This window comes from Aptenodytes forsteri, unplaced genomic scaffold (assembly GCF_000699145.1).
Source record: "Aptenodytes forsteri isolate BGI_AS27 unplaced genomic scaffold, ASM69914v1 Scaffold269, whole genome shotgun sequence".
Classification (NCBI taxonomy): domain Eukaryota; kingdom Metazoa; phylum Chordata; class Aves; order Sphenisciformes; family Spheniscidae; genus Aptenodytes; species Aptenodytes forsteri.
Window position 1 is genome coordinate 47,596 of NW_008794418.1, and position 22,594 is coordinate 70,189.

At 40.3% G+C, this 22,594-nt stretch overlaps 1 protein-coding gene across 1 annotated transcript in view; it reads right to left on the bottom strand.

Annotated features, from left to right (window-relative positions):
• Nucleotides 1-22,060, bottom strand: part of ADAT1 (adenosine deaminase, tRNA specific 1) — a 23,979-nt gene extending 1,919 nt beyond the window's left edge. The window contains exons 1-8 of the mRNA XM_019474679.1: nt 21,892-22,060; nt 21,032-21,100; nt 19,259-19,313; nt 18,371-18,501; nt 16,253-16,871; nt 11,011-11,156; nt 8,517-8,616; nt 5,770-5,856 (exon numbers count right to left, since the gene is read on the bottom strand). Of these exons, the coding sequence (XP_019330224.1) occupies nt 5,770-5,856; nt 8,517-8,616; nt 11,011-11,156; nt 16,253-16,871; nt 18,371-18,501; nt 19,259-19,313; nt 21,032-21,100; nt 21,892-22,060 (1,376 nt within the window). The remainder of the gene's footprint in view (nt 1-5,769; nt 5,857-8,516; nt 8,617-11,010; nt 11,157-16,252; nt 16,872-18,370; nt 18,502-19,258; nt 19,314-21,031; nt 21,101-21,891) is intronic.
• Nucleotides 22,061-22,594: the final 534 nt, after the last annotated feature.

Here is a 22,594-nt window from a genome sequence, read left to right on the forward strand (position 1 = left end):
ACTCTCTTACACTAGCACACTTCTTGCACTTAAAGTACGTCAGATATATTTGTTTAAGACTTTGACACTGCCCTTCTTCACTATAAATGCATCTAATGACTTGTATTTGTCCTTAATCATAGAACAGGTAATATCAGATGCTGTTTAGATCTTCAAAACACAGCTATTTGTACTTATGAGATCACATTTAGGATGGTCAAGGATCAAAAAAGAATTATAGAACACAGATTTTTGGACTGGCTCAATCTTGTTAAAGGTGAAACAGCTGTTTTCCTTGCATTTGCTGTGGATGCACATATATAGATACAGATCCAGATATAGACAGATATATTCCACCTGCCACTAAGCCAAGAGAAAGACTCCAATGCTTAGCTGTTCTTCATTTCTTCCTTGCTAAACGTTGCTCTTTTTCCTGAATCTGCTGGCAAATCAATGGTTCTTCAACTCATATCAGTCAGTCTGATTCAATTTAACTAAAACACATACGGGATTTTTCTAACCCAGATTATTCAACAGACCTTTGTTTGGAAACTGTTACAGTAGACAGTAAGGGAAAACATAGCTAGCACTAAAGCAGGATAGACAGTAAGAAGCAGCCCAGTATTTTCACCCCACTGTAGCAGCTACAAGAGCGCATATGACTGCAGCCTCTTGGGGCCTTCATTCACCAAGTAGACAACATCACTACAGGATTTAATAGTGGATGCAACAGAAAGTTGCATTTTAAACAGCTTCCTCAAAGAGCTGCCAAAATCAAACAGATTTATTTAATTCATGCTCAACTTCTGCACTAAGTTTCTAAGAAGTTTTCAACATATATACAGGAAAAATACTTTCAAATTCAAAGTACATTACATCTGCCTAAAAACCTCACATGATTTGACTGTATCTCAGCTTTGGTTGGGCCATTAAGGCTCTGAGCATTAGTAATGAAGAACCTGTGACATTTTTTTGGCAGAAATGAACACTAGTTTGCTGCCCCAGGCAAAGTCCAGTACAATCACACAATCTCCAGCCTATCCAGGTCTGCCTGACTACATTCCTTTTATGTTTCCCTTTATTATTTCAATCTTGCCCCTACACTACTGCGTAAGAGAGAGACAGAGTGATTCCAATGGCTGTGTGCCAGAGACATGAGAGGCGATCCACAGATTTCAGTCTGAAAGGTATCACACTCTTGGAAAAAGCCTTACACAAATCACCATTATTCTTGAAAACGTTCATGTGCTCAGCCACGTGCAAAGCTGAGCAGAAATGGGCTCACAAGCAAGGCAGCATGCAAAGAAAAGCAATACAGTGCTGCAATACTTTCTTCTCAGCAACAAACCCTGCCTTTAACCCCATATTCAGTTTCGAACATTTACATTCAACCGGATAATGCACTTTTAAGATTACATGCACATGAAAAATGTTGACATAAGCACAAGGCATCAACCAAAACATTACTCTTACACAAAAATTAACGAATTGCATCTAAGAGGGCAAAAGCTCACAGATCTTCAATATATAAAAATCTGTTGTGAATCCATAATGATAGGGGACAGGAAACCATACTTGGCCTGATTCTATTAGTATCTTCTTCAATGCTTCAGATAAAATGCAGTCATTGCAGGCAAACTTTGTAATTGACACCAATTGTTAAGAAGATACAGAACAAAGTCACAGAGTGAGCTAACTCAATGAGTGAGTTCCACTCAAATACAAGTTTTAACAGTAATGTAAGGTTTTGCAGCATTTGGAAGATTGTTACTGCATTGCTGTGTCTAGCTCGGGAGACCAGATTTTCAAAGCATTATTGAAAAATTGGAAAATGAGCTTTGTAGCTTTTTCCAGTGTCATCTGAGATGTGGAAAAAAATGAATTGCACAGAGGAAAAGATGTAGAAGCTCAATTGAGTAATTAAAAAAAAGATAAAGTCTTGAGATAATTATGATGGATAAGTATTTTCATGGGGCAGAAAATACTACTTAATAAAAGGCTCTTCAATCTGGCAAAGACCTAACAAGCATCTGTGATGTGCAGTATAGAAAAGATTTTCTTAGTTAGATCAGAGGACCTAACTGTCCCGCAGGCCCCTATGCAGTGGTAGGACCATCACAGGAATTGTTTAATGTACAAACTTTAAAAAGAAAATTGAAAAGGGACTAGAAAATTGCAACAAAATTCTTGCCAAATGTGTTTGGGTTTTGGGGTTTTTTTTGTGGTTTTTTTTTTAATTGGAGAACAGTGGTAACAGTGAAACTGCACCCCTCCCATGACAGTTACTTTCATTAGGCTGACACTTCCTTACAATCACCCTCAGTCACTCCAGCAGGAAATATTTAGCAGTCACCTGGCAGAATCCTTTTGTTTTTCACAAATGAACACTGGCAAAAAATCTTAAACATGAAGCCCAAGTGAAGGCTCTATGCTTTAGTCTACATATATAAATCTTAAAGCCATCTGAAAGTCCTTGCATTCCTCTGTACATCAGCCCACCCCCGCCAATTAGCTGTCACTCGAAATGGAATCGTCCATACTGCAGACTGAATGGGAAGGAGGAAGAAAGCACAATCTTAATTGTGACAGCAAGAAACTCAGGGCAGGTTGATGCTACGAAGTCTCCCTTACATTCAGACAAAAACGCCTGGATGCCACTGTATGACAAAAGAAGGCTTTCACTTCCTCAGATGATAAACAAGGCATGTTTTCTTCTACCAGCAGGGAAAAAAAACCCATCACGTGAGAGGAAGTCAACAGAGGGGAATGAATTATGGCAGGTGGAGGTAAGAGGTTATAAAGAAACAAATAACATTTTAGATAGTCTAGCTAGAGAGATGAGTGAGAATTTAAGTAAGGCACAGAAGACAGAGATCATAGAAATTATCAGAAAGGAAGAAAGAAAGTGGGACAGCACAATACAGCACTATCTGGTTCTTGGTGAAGAAGTAGCTAATGCCAGCCAAACACCACCTCCTTCTCACAGTCTCAGCTGAAAGCAAAAAAACTGAATCCTGAAAAAAACAACTGCTGAATGTTATGCTTAGCATCTTAGCTAAGCTACACCACTACAAATTCCTAAACTTGCCTTTTAGGAGAGCCAGCAAAGTTCTGCCCCCAGTAGACTCTCTACCTGTTCCAATTTAACAGTGCCCGCACTGATCCTCTGGAGAGAAGTGAAGAATGAAAGAGAAAGGAAGGCACAAAAAGCAGGAGAAGCAGCTTCAGACACAGGAAAGAAGAAAACAAAAGAACATCAGAATCAGTATACTAGTTCCATGGAAAGCTTTAACTGCCCCAGTATCCTAGGTCTGACAGCGGACAACAGTAGATGAAGGAAGGGTTAAGTAAAGAATGATCCTTCTCCTAAAACACCCTACAACTACCAAGACAAGCTGTTCAGCAAATTTGAAAGGACTACAGAATGTGATTCCCTTGATGGAGCAGAAAGCATGGGAGGCAAGAGACCAAAAAGTGGACTAGAAGAGGCAGGGCAGGAACTTAGGAGCAAAGTGGGCAAAGGAAACTGGGTGACGGGATAGCACTAGAGCCAACCATTTGTGGGAGGAGATAACAAGATACATTTGAATGGGAAGAAAACACAAAACTGGGTAACAGTTAAATACACAGGAGTTTAGAGGAAACAATTTGAGAGTGTGGGATTTCTTATCTGAAGTCCACTCAAATTCAGACTACAAGGAGGAAGAAAGAAAAAGGAAGAGAACACATCAGAATATTGTGTAAAAAGGGAAAGGGAAGAAGAAGGAAACAGCAATACAAAGACTTTTTATTTTGCTTTTTAAAAGGATGCCACATCTGCAAACCAGCTGGACTTTGTCAGGAGAAGCCCAGACAGAAAAATGGTAGAGGACAAAAAAAGTCAAAGGAAATTACAAAGCCACTGGAGTCTAGAAAAGCCCTGAGGTGAAGTGACTTTATGTAAGCAGCACATGATCAGCACAATGAGTCACCTACCCAACAATGCACCAGCTCACGCTCTATTCTGAGGAAATTATGATGGCTAAACAAGTGAGGACAAACTCCCACCCGAAAGAGGCTAATAATTTTATATTCAAAACTGAATTAAGGAGAAAGTGTATCTCTACTTATGGAATCAGTTGAAACCGTGTCAGCAATAGCATGGCTCATGTTGACATCAGAACTTTAAAATAGTTATGAGACATTTCTACAGACACGGAAGGTAACTGCAATCTTTAATTCACAAAACTCAAAAGCAAGCAAGAGCTAATAATTAAAGATCCAGGGTGCGCTTACTTTGGCTAAGTTCATCTCATCTCATGTCTTGGTACTACGAAAGGCAGAAATGGCCTATCTCCCCTACTTCCAGCCACACATACCTCCTACTTCCTTTGCACAGGTTTTATTATCCGTTTTAGCTTTCCATGAGCCAATTCAGCTCATTAGTCCAATAGAAAACACAGAAGACAAAGAAATTGTTTTCTGCTACATTAGCTAGTTGAACTGGCTCACCATAAGGTTAGAGAAGTGCTACTGATACAAGGGAGAAATCTACAGCCAGTAATAGCAGAGACTGCTGCAGGACCATCCCCATCAGCAACTACAAGCAGTTAAAATTAGCTCAACAGCTGGTATAATTGCATCCCAGAGCTGGTGAAATCATACCTGGAAATAAGCCTAAAATAAAATAAACCTCCCAAGGCAATGCATTTGGAACCTTCTACATCTCTCAGAATCTCTAAGCCAAAGTGAGAGATAAGTTTCTGTACATATGAAACTATGCCCGGCTCTATGGTAGCTATTTGGGCTGGAATACCACCAAATACGTAATGCACGTAATGCAATACCAGACCGGATGATTACCACAAGAAACTCCAGTCTGATAAACCAAATTTGTTTCTAATAATGTAAAATAAACCTCCAAGTATGGCTTCCTCAGACAAAAGCTTCTTTCTGTTCTTTCCTGAAAGTCTCCATCTACGTAATATATGCATTGCAGAAAGAGCCCTACACACTATCTCACCTTACTAGCTCTTACACCATCATACACTTAGATGAAAAAAGATTTTAGCCTAGACTTCTAAAAAAAAAAAAAAATTTTTTTTTTTTTTACTCAAACTCTTCCTTCTTGTGAAAAAAAAGAAGTGGCATTTGATAGAATTACTAAACACCAACCAGATATCAATAATCCCACGACAATTTTGGGATGGGGGTTTTGAACGCCACCAAGGGTACAGTGCTGCAGGCAGCTGATCTAACAGCTCACGTTTTCAAAAGAAAAGATAAGACTTCCTCCTCTCATCTCCCTCTCCGCTCCTTCTTCCCCAGCTGTCCACTGCCACTTTCAGACAAGACTACTTTAACTCAGAAAAAAACCCCAAAACGTAGAGTTTTCTGCCAAGACAGCAAGTTGAAGAGGCTTACAGAGGTGTCCAACAGACACCAGATCTAGTGCAAGAGAAGGACAAGGCTCCACTGATCAGGAACAGAGTTTACCCTTTTGAAAAGTAGTAAGCCTTCAGAAGAGATCAGCTGCCCCAAATTCTTACCTTAACTCCAAACAAACAAACAACCTGCAATTTCTTCTGCCATTAATACATGAGATGCGATGGCTATTTCTCTGAGGAGGTGATTAAAAAGACCAAAAAGAGAGTCTTCCTAACCCATCAAGCACATGCCGTATTTTTAAAGTATCAAATTTTAACAACGAACTTAAAGTGAGATTCATGAGCAGGTTCTGGTACCATCACAGTATTCTTGAGTTTCATTAAGATAAATTTGCTCTTCTAAATACAATGAAAATGTCTTTACCGGAGAGTGTCTGGTAGATCCTCTTGTGAAATACTTGTCACCAGCTTTTGGAATGTATGGAAGAGTTCCACTTTACAGATCTTGGATCTGATGAAAAAAAAAAGAAATCAGAAATTCTGATGGAAAAAAGGAATCAGAAATGCACTACTTACAGCTCACAGCAGTAGATCCCAGCTGAACATTTTTTATAAAAAAAAAAAAATTATGTTCACTTCTCAAAGAATGTAAAAAGTTCTCCACAATTTAACTTTTCCTACCCAATCCGAGCTGCCCACCTGCCTCTTCCCTTCGTTTTAAATGTTATATTGACAAAGAGCTACATTGCCCTCATTGTCCCAGCCAGCACTCTGTCAGTTTGTAGAGAGAACATTTTAATTTCCCGACTTTGTTATCTGTGTGAGACTGCACCATCATCAGCTCGCAACTACAGCAAGGTTGAGCCAGAATGACTAGTCCCAGAAGTGATCAAACAAGCACAGAAGAACTCCAAACAAACTTGTTCAAACTGACAAACTTTGTATTATTCAGAACAAATAAAAGAACCAGCAGAAATACCTGGAACAATGCTGTCCTTTTCACAATGGTGATGAGGACACATTCAGCAACAGCTGCAGGGCAGTTAAATATGAAGAGGCTCATCAAAAAATAAAGTGAGTCAAAGTTTGAAAGGTCTTTTAAAGATACCATATGCACCTCTGTCAGCTTCTCTTCCCCCAAAGAGAAGGCAATCAGAAGAGCTGTTTATAAATCATGGTTTGTTTTTGAGAGCCCCAGCTATTTTCTCTATTTAATTAAATTATTTTTATACACTGGTCTTCACAATGACTGATTCAGTTCTCCAACATGTACAAGCTGATTCTCCAGAAGCATTGAAAAACACACCAATCAAAAAAGCCTTCCTATTTTGCTAGTATGTTCTTTAAGAATCCCAAAACTGGCATGCAAAGATGCTCTAAAATTTCTTCATGTTAATCTGTCAAAGGTTCATATTGTAGTTTTTGGTGTTTTAGTTAATTAAGCATTAACAAAAGCACGTACCAGACATCTACCTATAAATTCCTTTGAGTCAGTCAGCTTTACCTTCCTTGATATTTAGTGTTATCTAGCATATTGGGGGGGGAACCCAAACAATACCCCCCCAGCAATCACCCTGAGATTCCTTGAGAGAGAAAAAACAGGGTAGAAATAAAAGTCTTGTTTATTATTAAACACACACACACCCCTCAATAAGGCTATAAATTCCTTATTTTCTTGATAGAAGTTCCTTTTGTGACCATTTATCACAAAAGCGTGAACAGTTTACTTATTCCTCGACACTGTTTTTAATCCTGATTTCCTAAGGAAACGAGATCTTTGCGATCACAGTCTTGTAGGCCCTCTCTAATAACTTTTGAAATGTTTTAGTGAATTTCAAGCACATGTAAAAAAGAAAGGAGGATCTCTCAACAATAATTAAATTCCTACAGTTTTGTGCAAACTGGCAGCTAGCAGATGGCTCTAAAGTTTTAGAGTTGATACACAAATGCTACATAATAAATTTAAGCCTACTGAGAAAAAGGGGTTGGTTGGTTTGTTCGATCTTTCACACGTCTTCTGGAATACATGACACACCACATATTGAAAACTAATATTCCACAGTGCAAATGAAGCCTGTCTCAAAAGACACACTAAGTCATGCAGGTCACCTGTGCTAACGATACCCCAGATACCACTACTGGTCACAAACCACAAAGTTCCTGGTCCTCTTCTTTCCAGGGAATATTTGGAAATACCAGGATAAACTTCAGTCAAGTCAGGCCTAACTTCAAGAAGCTCAGAATGTGCAACTCACAGGCACGTGAATGAATTCTCCAAAAGAATTGTCTAAGCTCTACTTATCATTTTATTCACTACTGTCAGGATTATCTTCTTTCTCCCAGAAAGCCTGGGAAAAATAAACAATATGATCATTGATAAATTGGTAGTATAAGCAGCCAACAACCAAAACATGACCCCAACCCTCAAGCTGAACTTCCACAGACCAATGATAATTTTGGTCACCTCACCTAAACTGAGGAAAGTGTAGAGAGATGGAGAAATTTGTCTGCAGGTGTTTACAAGTAATTCCTCTCAACCACAAGAAAAATATGTAACTGTTTCTTTAAACATTAATAGTTGATAGAAGATTATGGTGTTTCTTAAAGAGCACAGTGTCAAGACGACAATCAGAAAGGTGACATGTTTTGTGTTAGGAATCTGCTGCAAGCATTTCATAACCTTTCCAAACTTTAAGGCAGAAAGTCACATTTCAAAGCAACACTTTTAACAATCACACATCCAGGTCAGCTGGCCTGAGTCTTACAGAAAAAGAAATCTGTAAAAAGAGGACCTGCAACACACCCATTTCCTTCACAGTCATCAACCCAAAAGATACAAAGCAAAAATTCTGCTAACCAATAAATAAGCTGTCTTTTAATAAAAATTGATCATAGTCCCCCACCACCATTATCTACAATGCTCTCTTTAATCAACAGGACAAAGAAGAAATACGATAAACTTAACCCTCACTCAACTTTTGTCATTCCAACTCCCTTTCTCTCCCTCACACAGTGACTCTTCCTTTTCTCCCACTCCCTACCTTTCCCCTTTTTCCCCACTCCCTAGATTTCTTTCTGCTCTCACAATGCACTACACATCACATGAGCTGTCAGAGGCATGTACACTAACAAATAAGATATATGCATCCAGATATCACAACATTCTCACACCTGCTCTGATGGCTCCCAATCCCCTTCTTTGTTGTTCCCTGCCGGAAGCCATCTGAGGTTACATCCAGAGGTTGCTCAGGGACTGCACTCCAACTGATAGCTGTAGAAGAAAGGATTATGAACAAGGCAGATGCTCTCATCACAAAAGCAGAACTTAACGGTTCCTTTCATTCTATGTGTTCACATGATACTATGCTGCTTCCCAAAATAATTCAAACTAGAAAAAGGACCATGGTTCTCTAGGGCCAGGATTCCAGTACCTAAAAGAACAGGTAAATTCTGTTTAATTAAAAAAAAAAAAAAAAAAAAAAAAAAAAAAAAAAAAAAAAAAAAAAAAAAAAAAAAAAAAGACACACACACACAGCGCTTTCATCTTAATCAGGTCCTTTGAGAATCCATGCCTTTAAGTATTTGGCCTCCAGCTTTGCAATTCTCCCCTTTTTAGGGGGATTCTACTTTCTTTTGTGCATCCTGTCTGGACAAAGCATGAAGAAATTTCCAAGTCAGATGGCTTATTTTCATATCAGGCTGTGAAATACTCCCCCCAAGCTACTTGCACCGGTCACTCTATGTTTTCCTTATTAATTTACTGTGTACTATTATTTTGTTGTGTATTGTATACTCTAAATAGTTCTATGTTTGATAACTGACATACATCAAGTATCTGTAGACTTTACTTGAAAAATATTATTAGCTAGTAGTCAAATTAAAATAATTTGTTGGAAGAGATAGCAAGTGCCAACAACCTTATCCTTTACCCCCATTCTGGTAACCTTATTACCATCTTAGACTGTAAACTTCTTAATGCTGAAACTCTGCATGCCATACCTTACAGATTTATAACTAATTAGCAAAGCATCAGTAGCATGTTAACAGAAACAAAACTGACTGACATGCCCAATCTGTCCCTCCATAGCCTAACAACAGTTCCTTTAACTTCTACTGCCTTGAGACAATTTTTGTTCCTTAAGTTCTCCCATTTCTCTGTGTTCCTAACAGGCAAAACAGTTGCACATGCATTAACTCTAAAGACTATTTTCTTTAGAGCTTCTCTCCTTCATGATACCACTTTGCCGTTCAAGATGTTCAAAAACTACACATTATAAAGCATATTACGGAGACTGGTTATGTTAATCATACTTGTATTATGATTCAACTGTATGCTGCAATTGCCATACTCTGCTAAGTGTAAATTGTACTTGCATTGTGATTTAGGTACAACATTGTATCACTCTACTAAATTAAAATCCCGTGTGATGTCAAATAACATTAAATAGATACAACTGGTATGAAACATTAAACCCTTCATGTGTGGAGTATCTAAACCCAAAAAATTTACTTAAAAGTGGAAACATTTTATATTCTTTCATTTCTTCATAGTTATCGCAAACTTCAAAATATTAAACAGAACACATCTTTCTTTTTAAAAATACCAGCTGAAACGTTCCTATCAAGCATATTTCAATACTCAGTGTAACAGCCCTGAATTTAGAGTTTATTCTGATTTTCACCCCTTCAAGGAAAATCAACCTGGCATAATTCACATATGCAAAAAAGTGTGATAAAGCATCATGCATCTTTACTTAACAGAATGACCTGAGTAACTGTACAGAAAGAAAGGCATACACAGGAATTTAGTCACAGTTCACTTCCGATCTTTTTTGCTAAGTGAATTGGCACCATTTTTCAATGATGGATTTTGTTTCCTATCTCACACCATCGAAATCTTTTCCTTCCTGGCACCTCTAAATGACTCCAATTTAATGAATCTGAATTCCATTAAGGAACCCTTTATTTCCATTCTATTTTATCATCAGCTCTACTGTAATAGAACAACTTCCAGTTAAGCCAGAAAAGTACACAACAGCAGAAGGTAGGCATGTCCAAGTTTAAAGAAACTGCTTAACCATATACATACAGTGGCAGTTCCATTGGTTTTTTTTCCCCAAATGAGACCATGTTGCTAAATCACAACGTGACTTGCATATTCATTCATCACCATGACAAAAAACGCAATGTCCAAAACCTCTATCAATTAAACCTTCACACTATACTACTCTGTATTCTTTCTACGTTCACAGATTTCTGGAGCAATTGCAAGCATAACTCAGCATGGCAAGTCTTCTGTTCATTACCAAGGAGAATGCAAAACTAACTGAAACAAGAAGCCTTTTGATATTTTTGTTTTCTTATTGCCCTCAGAACTTTTGCGTTCGCTGGTTATTTTCTGTCTTTGTTTAGATCATAAATTCTTAATGGCATCAACCAAGTGTTTATTCAGTCTGAAAACTCCCTACAGGGAACTAGAGGCCGAGCTGAATATTATTAATTATTAACAATTAAGTTCTGGCCTGAAATTAATTTCTTGCTCTAAGTCACACTTTGCCTCTAGCACTGGCAATGAATGATGTTCCGTTTTAGGAAACCACCAAAACCACCTAATTTCTGTTTGGACTTTTGCACACAGTTACGCAACTAGCCCAAGGTAACTCACCTGCACTACAAGGAACAAGTTTTGTTCTGCTGTTAGTTTGAACTTCCTGAATTGCCTGACGGCTATGTTCAAATCGAAGATCCGATTGCAGCAGCTTAACCTCATGAGTGAGAAAACCATCTGGTAAAAATGAGATGTGCTGACACCTAAAGTAAACATGGAAAAATGCAAGTGATTTTAAGTCTGGCCTTCCCAAACAAGCTGATATTGTGCAATTTCCCTTCAAAATCTAAAACATGTTACTTTACATCAAAACTGAATTGAACATGAGTTATAGAAGAGAGATGAGGAGATTTGGGGGCTTTTTTCCCTTCAAAAAAGTATTTGTTAAAAAAAACAAAGCCACATAGCTTAAGACCTTGTCCGTCCTAGAAAAACCACGATGAATTGATTTTTAAAAAGGTCTAGTTAAAAGCTAGTATAATCGATGGAGACAAAGTATGCAGGATAAAAACTGCAATATACTTCTGCAATCACAATGAAAAATAATAATCAAAGTATTTACATAGTCAAACATATTACAGTAACAACTGTTTTATGAACCTAAAGGTTCATAATCAAAGACTAGAAAGATACAAAATATACTTACAGTTCCACGTATAATCTCATCTTTGTTACCTTTAAATTACTGTCACACACTGAATGGGATTAGGATCATATGAAGAGGAAAAAACAGCATGTGTTTTAATCATGAATTAAGACTGAGGTTCATATTGTCAGATGTAATAGTCTGAAAAGGTGCCTGACTTTGCAATCTAAGACTAATAAGGCCGGGCAAATTCTTGTCCCATGTGTTACAGAGTGAGGAAAGGATTATCCAGTAAGCTCCACTGGACAGGTAGCTAGAGTTTCCCCTATTAATATATTATGACCTCTTTTATAACCATCCTAGAAGGATGTAAGGCTATGGAGAAAAGGAGTTACTAAGCCAAGTCAAACCCTTCAGATGAACTGGTCTAGTAACTGCCTCTTAAAGGGAGTGGTTAGCTCCCCGGTTTCTTTCTTGCTCTCCTTTCCCTCCACTCCACCCAGTTCTATTTACCGTCCTCTAATGCTTGCCAATTCTTTTGTTGCATTGATTCACCCTCCTAAGCACGAAAAATATCCACTTCCTATCCTTTTATTGCTGGGATAGTTTTCATCAACTCAAGGATCCGAGGAGCAAGAAACCCAGTGCACAGCAGATGACTTTCCTCATTTAGCAGCAGTGCACTTCACCTCCCACATAAATTTCCCTGAGGTGACAGGTTGTGTTATCAGAGCTCTGCTACTCACAGTAGGGAGAAAATGAAATCTTGAATGTAATTCAAATCAAAGCAGCAGACAATTTTTTACCACCATGGAAATGCACATAAGCTTTGCCTTTCCAGTCTAACACAACTCTTACTCTTTTTCCAGCTGACCAGTACAAGCTGTCACATGTTAGGTGCCCTGAACCACTTCAGTGAATCACAGAATGGTTGAGGTGGGAAGGGACCTCCAGAGGTCTTCTGGTCCAACCCCTCCCTGCTCAAGCAGGGCTACCTACAGCCAGCTGCCCAGGACCGTGTCCAGATGGCTTTTGAGTATCGCCAAGGTGGGAGACTCCACAACCTCCCTGGGCAACCTCTGCCAGTGCTCTGTCACCCACACAGTGAAAAAGTGTTTCCTGATGTTCAGAGGGAACCCCCTGTGTTTCCGTTTGTGCCCACTGCCTCTGGTCCTGTCACTGGGCACCACTGAAAACAGCTTGGCTCCATCTTCTTTGCACCCTCCCTTCAGGTATTTATACACATTGGTAAGATCCCCCTGAGCCTTCTCTTCTCTAGGCTGAACAGTCCCAGCTCTCCCAGCCTTTCCTCATATGAGAGATGCTCCAATCCCTTAAACACCTTCGAGGCCCTTTGTTGGACTCTCTCCCGTACGTCCATATCTGTCTTGTACTGAGGAGCCTAGAACTGGACACAGCACTCCAGGTGTGGCCTCACCAGTGTCAGCAGAGGCAAAGGATCACCTCCCTGGACCTGCTGGCAACGCTTTGCCTAATGCAACCCAGGGTACCATTAGCCGCCTTTGCTGCCAGGGCACACTGCTGGCTCATGTTCAACCTGGGGTCTAGCAGGACCCCCCAGTCCTTTTCTGTGAAGCTGTTTTCCAGCTGGGCAGCCCCTAGCATATATACTGATGCATGGGGCTGCTCCTCTACAAGGTGCGGGACTTTGCACTTCCCCTTGTTGAACTTCATGAGGTTCCTACCTTTCTCCAGCCTGTCGAGGTCCCTCTGGATGGCAGCACAATCCCCTGGCATATCAGCCATTCCTCCCGGTTTTGAGACATCAGCAAACTTGCTGGGGGTACACTCTGCGACATCATCCAGATCATTAATGAAGATGTTAAACAGGACTGGACCTAATATTGACCCCTGGGGTACACGGCTAGTTACACCTCCAACTACATTTTGTCCAATGATCACCACCCTCTGGGCTCAGCCATTCAGCTGGTTTTCAATCCACCTCACTGTCTGCTCATCCAGCCCATACTTTAACAGATTCTCTATGAGGATCTTACAAGAGGCAGTGTCAAAGGCCTTACTGAAGTCTAGGTAGACAATATCCACTGCTCTCCCCTCATCTACCAGGCCAGTCACTTCATCATAGAAGTCTTTCAAGTTGGTCAAGCACGACTTCCCCTTGGTGAATCCATGCTGACTACTTTTGACGATTTTCTTGTCTTTCATGTGCCTGGAAATGGTTTCCAGGATTAGCTGCTCCATCTCCTTCCCAGGTATCAAGGTGAGGCCGACTAGCCTGTAGTTCCCTGGGTCCTCCTTCTTGCCTTTCTTGAAGAATGGAGACACATTTGCTTTCCTCCAGTCTTTGGGAACTTCTCCCAGCCACCATGATCAATCAAAGATCAATGGGAGTAGCCTCACAATGACATCTGCCAACTCCCTCAGCTCTCCTGAGTGCATCAGGAGACGCAGATCATCAGGGCCCAGGGACTTAAGCCTGTCTAGTGTTCTTAAGTATTCCCTGACCTGATCCTCTTCCACCAAAGGTATGTTCTCCTTGCACCAGACTTTCCCCCCATTCTCTAGGACCTGGGATTCCTGAAGGCCGGTCTTGCTAGTAAAGACTGAGGCAAAGAAAGCATTCAGTACCTCAGCCTTTTCCATATCCTGTGTAACCATGTCCCCCATCTCATTCAGCAGCAAGTCCACGTTTTCCTCAGCCTTCCTTTTGTCACCTATGTACTTAGAGAAGCCCTTCTGGTCTTTGACATCCCTTGCCAGATTCAATTCCAGTTGAGCTTTAGCTTTCTCAACCTCATCCCTGCATACAGAGACACTGCCTCTATATTCCTCCTAGGTTACCTGCCCTTGCTTCCACCTTCCATATGCTTCCTTTTCATGTTTGAGTTTGGCCAGGAGCTCCTTGTTCATCCACGCAGGCCTCCTGACATTTTTGCCTGATTTCCTATTCATCAGGATGGACCACTCTTGAGCTTGGAGGAGGTGATCCTTGAACATTAACCAGTTTTTAAGGGCCCCTCTCGCCTCCAGAGCCTTATCCCATATGACTCTTCCAAGCAGATCTTTGAAGAGGCCAAAGTCTGCTCTCCTGAAGTCCATGGTTGTGAGCTTGCTTTTTACTCTCCTCCCTCCACTCAGAATCCTGAACTCCACCATCTCATGGTCACTGCAACTAAGGCCTCCTTTGACCTTCACATCCCCGATGAGCCCCTCACTGCTGGCGAGTATGAGGTCCAGCACAGTACCTCTCCTTGTTGGCTCCTCTATCTGCCATTTCAATCATTCCTAAAGGTGAATCAGGTTCAAAAATTCCACTTCTTTTTATATTGCAGAGCCGGAGGATGAGAAACAAGTATGCCAAATCCAGAGTTGCAGAGCCACAAACCTCATCCTTTACAGAAGCTGAAGGCCTAGAGTCTCATGGTAGAATTCTGAAGCGCATCCCTCAGAATGCATGAAGACTATAAAAGGTAAGCTTGCACTGCACACCCAAATCAGTGTGAATAAAAGTGGTGGAATAGACCAATGAGATATTAGCTTGCATGCAAGTGCAAAGTGTCCCAGAAGAATGAAGTTTTGCTCAAAAAGCAACAAACTGACAATCAACGCTAATAGAAACAACTGTTGACAGGAAATCATGACTTTCCAATCTGGTTGCCAAACAGCACTCATCTTTCTAAACCTAAATATACTCCACCACTCCACAGCAATTTCTGCATTAGGTCTAGAACTCAGTTTCCATGGGCTGCACAGCACACCTGAAGGCACATGATACAGTTTTCAAAAACCTCTACTGAGAGCAGACTGACAATACGATTTTGAAATTTTACATGGGATGGACTTGTATGCATATGCAATGACCCAAGTATTAACCTCCTGGACAATTTTCAGTTTGGATCCAAGCTTAGGAAGACAGCAGAAAGTAAACTGGTTTTACTACAATTCCCTTTAAAGCAAGTTTAAAATACTGCATCTTTTACTTGCTGGAAAGTAAGTCCAAAAGCAGGGTCTAAAATCAGCAAAAGCTTCAGAAGAAATAAGCAGTTCATTTAAGGCTAAATTATAAAAAGGTTTGTAAGGACAACCAGAAAGACATCTTTTCCACAGTGCAAAAGTCTACCTATGCATTCATTTGGAGTAATTTCAGTCAGATTGCCTTTAGGACGGATGGATTTGGGGGCTTTTTAATTTAATTTTAGGAATGGTCCTGCAAGAAATAAAAGCTGCTTTTGCTCACCAACACAATTCTATAAAAGGAAACTTATAGATATTCAGAATGACTTTGTGGAGTATGGATAACTGAATAAATTAAAACTTTTCTTGACCCTGCTTGAGGAAATAAATTCAGGAAGAGGGCAAGGAAAGTTCAACTCCACTATGCTAAAAAACTTCACTACGCTGAGTTTGTGTCCTTCTGGCTGCTTTTTCTGCTGAAAGGCTTCTAGAAAAACTGAGGTGGGTAACAGCTTCTCACTGTTCCATGAAGGGACAACCAAGGGGATCCTGAATCTAATGGAAATTCTTTTGTGAATCTTCAAGTCTGATCCATCAGCAGTAGTCACCTTTTCTCCATACTACACAGGGCTACTTTTTGAAAATGTGAATTTGCAGAAATTCACATTTTCTGCAAATTACTTTGGTGCAAAGTCCTGATATTTGTGTGACACATGTTGTCTTCCATAACTCATTGCCTCCATACACACTATCTGATTTCCAAAGGAGAGAACTTACCTTTCAATAATTGCTCTCCGCATAGCTTCTTGGCTATATGGACACTTCCCCACTATAATTGCTGACAGATACAATGGATACTGCAGGAAATGCATCAGAAGAGCTCCTTGACACCCTAACACATTCCAGCGAGCCAGTTTATCACTGCAGGACATAGAGCATGTTCTGTCCCCACGACCTGGCTTCACTCGTAATAATCCCACACAGTGATACCCTAGCCCAGGTATCCGGGCATCACCCAGCTCTCCAGGTACGCATTTTGCTCCAGTTCTATAAACATCTACTACCTTCGGTCTCCCTAAGCCAGTCTCCTTATTAGCTGTTTGTATCTCTGCAGAAGAGTCACAGCTCTTTGGATTTGTGTCGCCATCTCGTTTCACAGATACTTGCTGAACAGCCAGGTCTTCAGTGATTACAGAAGAATAATCATCATTGTCAGTTTTCATTCTCTTGATTATATGATTACTTGCCATTTTCTCTGATTTCCTTTTATCTTCTGGACCCAAACGATCATGGTTACTTATACACTCTGCTGATTGTCCAGCTGCATCATCTCCAGTCACTGGCTTAGAAAGCTGGTTCTCTGGTTCACTAATTGGAATAATAGAAGCATCTCCACCTAGAACAAAAGAATTAACATCAAAATTGGCCAAAAACACCTCTCTCATGACTGGAACACATCACGCCAGTAATATTATGGCTACTACTAGCTTTCACAGATTTGCACTCAGGAAAATTTAATTATGAGAACACACTTTTCAAACAACATTGCCCTGTACAATGATGAATCAGACTTCGCTGAAATTTGAGCCAACGTGTTTAATTTCAACTTCTGCATTCTACCTAAGAAATAATAAAAAATGCAAAATTTAAAACAAAGATTATAAAGCAAAAGGTGTCAAAGGCATTTGACAGACTACAAGCAGTGCTGAAGACTCACAGGAAAACTAGTCTGATCTAACTAAACAATACAAACCTCTAAAGAATAATTAAAGAATAATTACTATAAAGAATAATTAAAGAATAAATTCCATCCTATCAAATAAGGATGGAAATTTTAATCTGTATTCCTAAAACAAGCTCAAGACCAAAATTCTGAAGCTCAGCTCAAAGCAAACAAAGCCTGACAGGCGTGTGAGAAAAAGGCAGTCAGGAAATTATTTTTGCTATTAAATTTGAAGATTTAGATTCTATTCTCATATTGCATTAACAAAGAAAACCATCATAGCATATTCCAGCAATGCCATAAAAATAATGAAAATGTACGAGCAACTAATTCACTATGTGAAGTACTGATGAGGCATATTTTGAGAGTGCTTAGACTTCTTTGCTCTGGTAACAGACTAGCAGTTGAAGAACACGCTGGTAAGAGTGTGGTAACATCGAGACATCCGATAAGCTGGTAGACCAAGAGGTCGCCTTCCTACATTTTGCCAATAGATCCTCATCTTTGTGGTGTTGTTTTTTTAAAAACACACAAAGAGCATTTTCCATGACAAAACAAAAAGTTGCATTCCATTCCATAAGAAGTTTTGGGTTGGGGGGTGGTGGTGGTGTTTTGTGGGTGGGGCTTTTTTTGTTGTTTCTTGGGAGTTTGGTTTTGTTGGATTTTTCTTGGGGGGGGATGTCCTGTTTTGTTTTGGTTTTTTTGTTTGGTTGGTTTTTGTTTGGTTGGGGTTTTTGGTGGGGTTTTTTTGTTGTTGTGTTGGGTTTGTTTGGGTTTTTTTGAACTGTGGTAAATGTCAATGTTTTTTATTAAAATTTGAATCCAAGGAGACAACATTTAAAGAAAAGCAACCAGGAAATATGACAGGACCTGACAAGTATGTTAGTTTCTGGAAAAGAAAATAGTAGCCATTATTGTTTACAGAGAACGTGAAACATTCCACTATATAATGAGCAGTATTGGATTTACGGGGTTCTCATGAATCACATCCAGTGAGATAAAATGCCAAATGTATCTGTGGAGGACCAGTCAAGTACATCTTAGGGCACATACAGATAACATGAGCTACTGCCTCACTCTCACTCCCAACCAAAGAGGACCAAAGAAAGGCAAGGGGCAGAAAAAATTCTACAAGTGGGAGCCATGAAATTGGTTCACTCCAGCATACTCACATGGGGTATGACTGGAGAAGAAAACAAATATGATATTTGGTTTGAGTTTCCATTTCCCAGTTTCAGTTCCTGGAATAAAGATACTGCACTGCTGATGGGAAGCTGCCAGCCACATCTGATAGAGAAGATACCTGTTAGGCAGAAAGTTTTCATGAAACATTTACTTCATTTTTGATGCATGGGAAAACAACAAAAATTAGATGCCCACTAGTGCCTGTTCTTTCCCGATGAAGTCTATGAGGAGCCAATCAGTTATGCTTCTACAGATAGATGGGATCCAACATACTCCACAAACACATCATTGGACCCTTAATAACAGACCTCAAAGGGCTGGCTTCAGTGGAGTTAACTATCTCCTCAAATCGTGTATCTAAGGTCCCCTCCTCTCACTCTGTATTTTTACCAGCACTGCAACCCAACCAATTCTGTGAGAGCCAGTTTAGTGGCATCAAACCACACGAGATATACTCGTTCCTGTAGCATTACTGTTCTCCTGGCTCAGTTCCTTGAACCAGCTTATCCCATGCGAACAAGATGACTGGTATGTCGGAAACAGCAAGGCTACCCTTGACAACTAGTCATCAGACCAGCATTGACGTCACATGAAATCAGATCCTATTTCTTTGTACAGAGGCTCTACAAGAATGAGAAAGAAACAAGCTTTTGTGAAAGGGCCTTAACACCACCTAGAAGTGTAAAAATTAGGTTAAACTCCTGCTAACAAAGGGAAAAAAAAGTGTTGCCTACACAGAAGTAATACCGTCTCTTTCATTACATTCTCATCCCTGAAGCTGCAAAATCTGGCTATTTCAGCTATAGGTCAAAACCATTTGTATCACAACAACCTCAAGTTGCACTGAATAACAGCATGCAAACTTCATGCCTCACCTCTGGAAGCTCCTCTTGGCCACAATTTCAGCATGACTGTCATTCAGAATGTCTCCTAAAGCAACAACCAAATGAGACCATACGTATCATTACTGAAAAGGAGACGAACAAAGCAAGCAGAATTTGACAAATGACAGTTCTCCAGATTCGTTAGCATTTGAAGGTTTAACATTGGTATTAGGCTATTTCAAGATATTTAAACTTCCAATCACTACAAAAGGAGGTCAATAGCCTACACAAATGAAGGATAAAAGTCTTCGCTCTGCAGCAAGTCAAGAGACTTGTTTAAATACCAAATTTGCACTCTTCTGAAATCTGAAATCCTTTGAGTTGAATAAAACACTGGCTTCCTTCAAAACCTTCCTGATGTTTGTTCTTAATAGTAAATCTTGATATTCTCAGATTAAGCGTAACATCCAGAAAATTTCAAGTGTTTGTTAAGCTTTTGGTTGAAGTTTCTTGTTGCACTTTGCCCTACAATTTAAATTACTTTCTTGTAAATAATTCTGATATTTACCAGGTTTACACATCTCATTTCCTGCAGTATCTGCCTATTGTGGTATCTAAAGGAACAGGATCTGTAGATCAGCTTTTACTTCAGCAATAAAAGGCCAGGCGATGAAAGTACTCTTTAACAGTTCTAAAAGTTTAAAGTTTCAAAGTTCTCTAACAGGCAACCATTAACATGACCTACCACCCAAGTTAATTTAAAAATAAATGAATGTTATCATAAGAGAAAAATATTTTCTAAACTTAAGATCACTGAAGACAAACAACAGCGAGAAGAACTAGCTTTACTTTTTTCTAGTCAAATTTCTACTTTGACTCTTAGTACCTAGGTTGTAAGTAGTACAACAGTTTAATCACAATTTTCCTAAATCAATCAGAAAAATGTCTGTATTAATACTCTTCTAAGATGGCTAAGTCACAAGAAACATCAACAAAAATCTAAGATACAGAATTTAGTTTCTTCTCTTTTGTTCCACTAATTCATTTCAGTATGAAGGACATTATACAGAACATGAAATAGCCCGAAAGTGATGCATGCAAAACCATTTCTCCTATCTGGCTCTACTCCTCCTCTGAAGTCTAAAGAAGGTAGAAAGCCCTGTACCTCATAGTCACAAACACTTTTCCTCCTTAGTCACTTTTCAGCATTAATTACTATGGCTTCTCCCCTCTCCTAGGAGGGGGGACAGATACATTCTGAATTAAAAAATGGACATGCAGAGCAAGGAAAAGTCCTACAATAAATGGTAAGAAATGGTAGCTGTGGGAAGTCATGTATCTACCCATACATTTATTGTACAAACACTTAAAACTATCTAGCTGCAGAATATATGGTAAGGGAGAAAAAGCCTGTTAGTACCTTTCTGGTGTCACCCCTACCCTAACTCAGCAGTAGTTATCTTTTGCATCAGACCACAATAAAACTAGACTGTAACAGGTGACTGAAGCACAATTATTTTGCTTATGTTTTGTTTTGCTTTTAGTTATGAAGTCTTTGGGTATGCAGACTCAGGGCCTAAACTACACATTTCCACATATAAAAAAGTTTATTCACCTTTAAGGCAGCAAGTGCAGCAAACTTTAGGGCAGCCATTCTGGCTGCCTAAGCCCCTCTCTCCTTGACGAGGTGAGGTCTGCCTTAAACTTCTGGCTTCAGTCCAGAAGTCTGAGCTCAATGCCTTGGACATTTTCATTGATTCTAAGACACCAGCAAGAAAGAAGGTAGCATAAGTAGTCTGTTCTTGGATTTCACATCATACTTACCAGTTTTTCTCATTTTGTTTTGGCCAATACATTTTGTTCCAGTTCCCATAGCAACAACTTCCTTTGTTACTGAAAAAAGAAACAACATTAACTGAACAAACTATCGCCAGAAGCATTGCTTTGGTACAGTCATTCTGGTAAGACAACACACAGAACATTTGCGTGGAAGAGAAGGTACAGGGAGGCAGGCCATTGGACATTCCAGAAAGGAAACAGTATCAGCTGGAGAACTGAACCTAGTAGGCAGAACCACCAGTGCTAGGAAAAGTCTGTGATCCCACAGCAGGAGTGCTAACACAGGCTCCATATGCTAAGGCAACACACAGTGGACACTGGCATAGGATTCCTCAAACATGTAAGAGAGAAGCATGGGATACAATCTGCATGACAACATGGAAGTGCCAGTAAGGGAAAGGAAGATGATGGTGAACTAACACAAACACACAATGTAATAACACAGTCTGTTAAAGGAGAGCGGACTGAGACCTTTCTAGGATTCTTTCAAACAGTAGCCAAACACACTTTTGCAAGGGTTTACATTAGGAATTCAGGTCCTGCCTAGACTTTTGCCACTTATTGAATAGCCAAACGCAGGCTTTCATCTTCTTAGTTACAGGCGGGGAAGAACAGCCTTTCACTATAACCACCTCTTTCCAGACAGAAGCTGTAAAAGCTTTTACAATCACAAAGAGTAAAGAATTTGGGTGGAGACTAAAACGGAACAGGAAGGGGTGTATGGTTTTTTTTTAGAAGGTATCTTGAAAATAAATAAATAACTAAATAAAAAGCATCAAGGACTGCCACCTCCTCACCCCCTTCCCTCCCACCACCCCCCCCAAATCCCCATAACTCATTCTTACCCTGCAGATTCCCTGGACTAGGAAGAACCTCTCTTTGGGTTGCAGACTCCACTTTGACAACAGCTGCCAGTGAAGTCCATTCCCTGTTTCGATCTGGTTTCCCCTGCTTAGGGAGTCTGGTCCTATAATGCAGGTAACATAGCTCAGCAATTTCATCAGCTGACCACATGGCTCCTGGTGCAAGTGCAGGTTCTAAACAGAATTGGATTCCATCACAACACTGATTAACCCCCATCTCTTCAAATCCTACTGCCTTGTTCCGCATGACACCTTCCTGTACCAGATTCCAATATCCAAGGCCTAACTGCATCACCCTTTCAGGATTATTTATAAGAAACGTATCATATGGAATAAATAACTTTTTTTCCAAATCACTAGGAATAAAAAACAATGCTAGAACCCTTCTAGTCTGGCAGCAGGTGAGATTGCTGGGTTCCCACTACGCAGCAGTCAAGTGTTCATCACACCACTGTCCCCGTGCGGTCCCTGCACCACACCCGGAGCACCTGGTACCACTGCGCTCATTCCGAGGCCTCCGGGCCTTCGCCCCGCCCGGCGACCGGGGAGCACAGAGCTCCCCAGCCAGGGCGGCCAGCGCCCCGAGCGAGCTGGTGTAGTGCTCAAGCATACATTACGCCGGCCTCGGCGCGGGCCCCTACCCTCCGGGTCGACGGTGCCGCCGCTCCTCGCCGGGCCGGCCGGC